General features: G+C 53.5%; 1 protein-coding gene across 2 annotated transcripts in view; it reads left to right on the forward strand.

Moving 5' to 3' along the window:
* The first annotated feature begins 1002 nt into the window (after nucleotides 1-1002).
* IST1 (increased sodium tolerance 1 homolog (yeast)) overlaps nucleotides 1003-6630 on the forward strand; it is a 6973-nt gene continuing 1345 nt past the window's right edge. Inside the window, exons 1-7 of one of the 2 annotated variants that reach the window (XM_009993647.1) lie at nucleotides 1003-1100; nucleotides 1743-1923; nucleotides 2186-2273; nucleotides 2589-2672; nucleotides 3008-3118; nucleotides 3496-3696; nucleotides 6135-6227. In XM_009993647.1, the coding sequence (XP_009991949.1) occupies nucleotides 1013-1100; nucleotides 1743-1923; nucleotides 2186-2273; nucleotides 2589-2672; nucleotides 3008-3118; nucleotides 3496-3696; nucleotides 6135-6227 (846 nt within the window). In that variant the 5' untranslated portion in view covers nucleotides 1003-1012. The remainder of the gene's footprint in view (nucleotides 1101-1742; nucleotides 1924-2185; nucleotides 2274-2588; nucleotides 2673-3007; nucleotides 3119-3495; nucleotides 3697-6134; nucleotides 6228-6630) is intronic. The other variant, XM_009993648.1, reaches the window with a different exon arrangement.

Raw genomic sequence — 6630 nt, forward strand, 5'->3', positions numbered from 1 at the left:
GCCGTGGGGCGGCTGCGGGGCGGCTCCCGCGAGGTGACTAATGCGGCTGGAAACCGCCCCAGCGCCGGGCGCGCTGCTGTCGGGTGAGGGTTAACGTCGGTCTGGGCAGAGCAGCAGTGCGGGTCAGGGAGCAGGAGCAGGGTGTGGGGTACGGAATGGCAACTTCTTCTGTCTGAGGACAGGACTTAGCTGGTACAGCCCTTTGCGTAGTCGTACAGCTGCTTTACGACACACATGGTAATAGGACAGAGGTTAGCTTAGTTCTTGCAGCTTCACGTTTCTTTAAAAATATGGGTTTATCAGTGAAGTAACAGAGAGGACTTGACTGTGTGATGATTGTTGCAGATGGCATCTTGAGGCACTGATTTACTTCCCTCCCCTCTCAGAATGAATGAAAGCACATCTTCCAGCAGCTGTGCTGTTGTGAAATCTGAGGGGTTTCTCTGCTTGGGCATCTTAGAAATCCAGAGCTGAACGGAACCTCAAAATGCCATTTCAGTAAGCTGAACTTACTGATTGGAGACACAGTCACGTTGTCCTAGACCACAGTGTAGGTCTTGGTTTAAAGTTCTTAAAACTTGACTGTGCAATCGTGTTCACATCAGTGCCTGGTGCCACTTGTCTAGATTAAATAGACTTAGGCCTTTAACGTCTTGGTTTTGGGTATGTGTTCTAACCCTTTTCCTATTTGTGGAGTGGTCCCAGTTTTTTTATCATCTTACATGTTTTGGGGGTTGAGATTCATCCTGTCAGAGTAGGGATATCCAGGAAGTTTTGTTGGCTCTTGTTCTTGTTTAGGTGCAGGGCTGTACAGTGGGAAAGAGAACGATGAGTGTTGTAGGTCCAGTCACTTGTAAATAACCAAGTTCAGGAGTAGCAGGGCTGTACTTGCTTGTTTGGAGAAATCATGTTTTTTCCCCCAAGTGGAGCAGTGACTGTGTGCTCCTGGTGTGACCAACAGCTCCTGGTTCCAAAGTCTTCCCCCTTTTTTTCCCCGCAGAAAGTGTTGATCATGTTGGGCTCTGGGTTCAAGGCTGAGCGCCTGCGGGTCAACCTGCGCCTCGTCATCAATCGCCTCAAACTGCTGGAGAAAAAGAAGAGTGAGTATGTGAGGGAGCAGGTGTGACCCAGGATGCTTTAGGGGCTCAGGAGACTTGAGGAGAGAATTTTTCTGGGGCTAGGGTACTTCTATGGGCTGCCGTGGAGCAGCTTTTGCTGTTCCTTCCTGGAGCTGTGCCCTGCAGCCTGCCCTGTGTGCAGGTGCCTGGAGGAGCAGGCTGGGCACAATGTGGCCTCTGTCCACCTTCCTGGCAGGTGCTGGGGTGCAGTCTGTGAGGTGGTAGCTGTGGAGGAAGGCCATGCCAGTTGGCTCTGGGGAACCTTTCCTGGGCCTTGTGCACCCACAGAGCAGTGTGGAGTTTCCTGGGTGCTTTGGGAGGCTCTGCCCTTCTGTGCTGTCCTGCCCTGCCCAGACACAGGCAACATTCATGGTTCTGACTGTCTGCAGGGAAGTTGAAGGTGGAGGGGTGCTACTCACAGCTCAAATCCCCCTCTCCTTTCTCCCATCAATTAGTGTGCCAGGACCTAGACACAAGGGCTCCACCAGGCTGTGTTGTGCAGCAGAGGCTTGATGAAGAAGAGAGCAGCTTATGGTGGCTTTGTGTGTGGTGGGCACTGAGGGTGGGTGTGGAGGCAGCAGCCCTGGCCAGCACAGTGACTGCCCTTGGGGATGTGTGCTCTAGCTGAGTTGGCCCAGAAGGCGAGGAAGGAGATTGCAGATTATCTGGCAGCTGGGAAAGATGAGCGTGCCAGGATTCGCGTGGAGCACATCATCCGTGAAGACTACCTTGTGGAGGCCATGGAGATCCTGGAGCTGTACTGTGACCTGCTGCTCGCCCGCTTTGGCTTGATCCAGTCCATGAAGTAAGTTCTGCCCTGGAGGGTGTGCTATGGGAGAGAGCCCAGGCCCCCGGGGCTCACAGGGGACACTGCAAGGACAGGCTTGGGGTGCAGAAGGGCACCTCTTTGTCTCAGTGTTTTAAGGCCTCCAGAGTGCTATCCTTCCTCAAGCAAGGAAGTCTCTGGAGCCCAGCACGGAAGATAAGGACTTTGAGGCTAAGCAGATTGAGGGCAGCAAGGATGAGGTGCTGGGTGTGGAGATAGCATTGTCTTCTGATGTCCTTAGGGAGCTGGACTCTGGCCTGGCAGAAGCAGTGTCTACACTGATTTGGGCTGCACCACGGCTCCAGTCAGAAGTGGCTGAGTTGAAGATTGTGAGTAGGGTTGTTTGGCAGTGGGAGGTGTGCAGGGTGGGGTGACACTGCCAGGGGCTGGTGGCAACCTTTGTTCTGGGCTCTGTCCTCAAGGCAGAGAAGTTTTTATGGGTTCTGCAGATGGAGAGCCCAGTACAGGTGTCTCTGGAGCACTGGGGATGGCTCAGGCTGCTCAGCTGGAGCAGCTGCGGCAAAAATGAGGGTGATCTGGGAACAGGGGTGGGGGAGGTGGGCAGCTGTAGGGGCTACAGCAGACATGTGGTGTGGAGGGGCAAAGCCTGAGTGTGCCCATTCCCAGAGTTTCTCCTGCTGCAGGTTGCTGACCAGCTGTGTGCCAAGTACAGCAAGGAGTACGGGAAGCTGTGCCGGACAAACCAGATCGGGACAGTCAATGACAGGGTAATGAACTGGTGGAACAGCTGGAGCCAGCAGAGCAGGCACGCCTGCTGAGGCTTTCTGCCCCTTCTCCCTGTGGCCAGTGGCTGATGCCTGTGGCTCCCCGCGGAGCAGGGTGGACCAGCAGTGCTGTGGGGCCTGCATTGGAGCACAGTGGGTGCTGGGGTGGGTGGCAGTAGGGCCTGAGGTGCTGGCTGGGGCAGAGAAGAGCCCAGCCTGTGGCTGCAGCAGCTCCATGCTGGGAGGAAAGGCCTCCCTGAGACTGCCCCCATGGTGGGGCAGAGCTCTGAATGCTGCTCTGCCCCAGCCTGCTGAGTGTCTGCACCCTTGTGTTCCAGCTGATGCACAAGCTGAGTGTCGAGGCACCACCCAAGATCCTGGTGGAGCGATACCTCATTGAGATTGCTAAGAACTACAATGTGCCTTACGAGCCCGACTCGGTGGTGATGGTGAGTGAGGCCCTGCACGTTTGCAGCTCCCTCTGTGTTCAGTGGCCAGAATGTCCCGTTGGTGCTGTGCAGGCCTTCAGAGCTCAGGCTGGTGGCATTGCAGCACACTTAGTGATAATTGTGCTTTGGTATCTTCTTGACAGCCCTGGCACAGTGTGATCCCTGCTCCTTGCCACAGCCCTGCAGCACGGGCTGTAGGTAGGCATCTGTGGTCTGAGTTCCCTTTCTGATTCCCATATCGCTGCAGCTGCTGTTTGTTCTGTCCTTGTTGCCTTGTCCCATCTTGTCTAGTGACAAATGCTGCATCCAGCACTGTTCAGAGGGCTGTGATCAGAATGGAGATGTTTTGTTGAGCAGAATTCTTCCACCCTTTCCAGGCTGAAGCTCCTGCAGGCGAAGAGGCAGTTCTGATTGATGTGGGATTCACAGACGATGTGAAGAAGGGTGGCCCTGGAGGAGGAGGTGGATTCACAGCCCCAATGGTTCCCCATGATGGACTAGTACCCATGCCAGTGATGATGCCTATGCCCATGCCAACACCAAATCCACCCTTCTCCTACCCACCTCCCAAGGGACCGGTAAGTGCCTCTGCTTTGAGCAGGAAGGAGGATCTGGGGAACTACAGGCCTGTCAGCCTGACCTTGGTACTGGGAAAGATCATGTAGAGGCTCAAGTGAGCTCACATGCCAAGTGCAGGGCAGCCAGGAGATCAGGGCCAGCCAGCATGGGTTTATGAAAGGGGGAGATTGCTTGACCAACCTGATCTCTTTCTATGACTATGTGACCCGCCTGTTGGATGAGGAGAAGGCTGTGGATGTTGTCTACCTGGACTTTGCTAAGGCCTTTGACACTGTCTCCCACAGTATCTCCTGGAGAAGCTGGCGAATCATGGCATGGACAAGTGTTATCTCCTCTGGGTACAAAACTGGCTGGATGGTCGGGCCCAGAAAGTTGTGGTAAACAGGGTCAATTCCAGCTGGGGCCGGTGACCAGTGGTGTCCCTCAGGGCTCAGTGTTTGGGCCAGTCTTGTTGAGTGTCTATCGATGATCTGGATGAGGGGATCAAGTGCACCCTCAGTCAGTTTGCAGATGACACCAAATTGGGCAGGAGTGTTGATCTGCTAGAGGGTAGGAAGGCTCTGCAGAGGGACTTGGGCAGGCTGGATCAATGGGCCACGGCCAGCAGTATGAGGTTTAACAAGGCCAAGTGTCTGGTCCTGCATTTCAGTCACAACAACCCCAGGCAACGTGACAGGCTTGGGGAGGAGTGGCTGGAGAGCTGCCCAGCAGGAAAGGACCTGGGGGTGCTTGCTGACAGCCAGATAAACATGAGCCAGCATGTGCTCAGGTGGCCAAGAAGGTCTCAGCATCCTGGTCTGTATCAGGAATAGTGTGACCAGTGGGAGCAGGGCAGTGATGGTGCCCTGTGCTGGGCACTGGTGAGGCTGCACCTTGAGGTCTGTGTGCAGCTCTGGGCCCCTCAGTGCAAGAAGGATGTTGAGGGGCTGGAGCATGGGGCTCTCCTCCTCTGGAGGAGAGTGACCAAGTTGGGGAAGGGTCTAAAGAGCAAGTCATATGACAAGGGGCTGAGGGAACTGGGGATGTTTTGTTTGCAGAAGAGGCTAACAGGAAACCTCATTGCCCTCTACAACTCCCTGGAAGGAGGTTGTAGGGAGGTGGGTGTTAACTTCTTCTCCCAAGTGAACAACGACAGGACCAGAGGAAATGGCCTGAAGTTGCAGCTGGAACAGTTCAGATTGGATATCAGGGAGAATTTCTTTACTGAAAGAGTGATCAGAATGGAGCAGCCTGCCCAGAGAGGTGGTTGGGTCACCATCCTTGTAGGTATTCAAGAAATGTGTAGATGTGGCACTTCAGAGCATGTTCTAGTGGCGGAGTTGGGGTTTTTTTGGTGGACTGTGTGGCTGTTTGTCTTTGTCTGGGTTTTCTTTGTGTTGATGGTTGGACTCTGTGATCTCAGAGGTCCTTTCCAACCATGACAATTCTGTGATTCTCTTTTTCTGTGGAGGACTCCAGTCGTGGTGCTTAGCCCTGTGCCTGCTGGGTGGGATGGCTGGATGTGTCAGAACACCAGTGTGCTGCTGTGAGACTGCGTGGGGTGGAAATAGTTGGCAGTGCAGCTGTAGCTTCTTCCTGCTTCCTGACTGTGGAGGCTCCTACCCCTGTTCTCTAGCCAATCCTCTGCCTTTAGGAGCAAAGTCCTGACTTAGCTCCTGAGGCAATCTTCTGACTGTCAGGCTTTTGACCAGGGGTTGGAGCTGTCTTTTGAAGTTGCTTGGCTGGTAGTGTGCCAAGATCCAGTCAGGGAAATCAGGTGAATTTGTGGAGTGGGAACAGCACAGGGAAATGCAGCAGTGCCCTGCAAAGAGAGGGGCAGTGCTATTGGAGGTGATTTGTTGGGAGGGTAGGAGTTGGGAAGGGCCCTGTTCTCTGAATTCACAGGCAGGACGTGTGTAGACTGGAGACTGGCAGAACAGTGGGCTGGCTTGGAGTCTTAACATGGTCCCAGCGGTGCTGCAGTGCTTTTGGTGGAAAATCTGGGCCAACTGTCTTGAGCTGGCTGAAGGCCCAGGCATAAATATGCTGAGGCCTTGTGCCAAGGCCAGGTCTTTGAGGTGAGGGTAATATAAAGCTGGAGTGAGCCAGCGGCCTCCCTCCTGTTCTGTGATGCTGCATGCAGAAGTGGCTCAGGTGTGCTTAAGGCAGGGTGTTACCCTTTTTGTCCTGGTGCTTCTAATGCCTTGAACGATGAAGTGTTTAGTGATGCTGGTTCTTTAGAATAACCCACAGTCCTGTCAGCTGGGTCTGGTTGCTCCAGGTGACTGCATCTGCTTCATACTGGAGAATCTTCTCCTAGTAAGTGTAGACTTTGTCAGGCTGGATACTTGCCTGCATTTATCATTGACTGCTGCTTTCTCTGACTCCTTGTAGCAGCTGTAGGTGTGTCATATCCCAGGTGAGTACTCTGGTGCATGACTCTAATCTCTCTGTGCAGGACAACTTCAATGGCCTACCAGTGGGGACCTACCAGCCTTTCCCCGACATCCATCCACCACCAGTTCCAGCCAACCCACCAACATATGAGTCTGTAAGTGCCTGAGCTGAATCACAATTTGAGCAGCAAAGGGAACCTCAAAAGGAGTGCAGTGGTAGCCACAGAAAAGGCAGATGTTGATTTAGCACGTTGCTGTCAATCTTTGGAGCTTTTGGGGTGGTGCCTGGCATGGGTTCTGGGTGTGGTGAGTCACCGAGTGCATGTGATGGGAGTGTGACTTTTGAGGAGTTCCTTGTTTAGCTGTGAGTTGTGGATGCAAAGGAAAACCAAGATCTGTCTTACTGCATGGTTAAAATGGTGATAAAAGTTCACCAGGAAAAGTCCAGAAGTTCTGATCTTGCAGTGCAAAGGGCTTGTCACTTTCAGTCAGTTCAGCTGTGGCTTTTGAACTAATCCATAGATAACCTGGGTGAAAATGTTGGCTGACCTAGATGAT

The sequence above is a fragment of the Chaetura pelagica genome, unplaced genomic scaffold, assembly GCF_000747805.2.
Source record: "Chaetura pelagica isolate M959 unplaced genomic scaffold, ChaPel_1.0 scaffold703, whole genome shotgun sequence".
Classification (NCBI taxonomy): Eukaryota; Metazoa; Chordata; class Aves; order Apodiformes; family Apodidae; genus Chaetura; species Chaetura pelagica.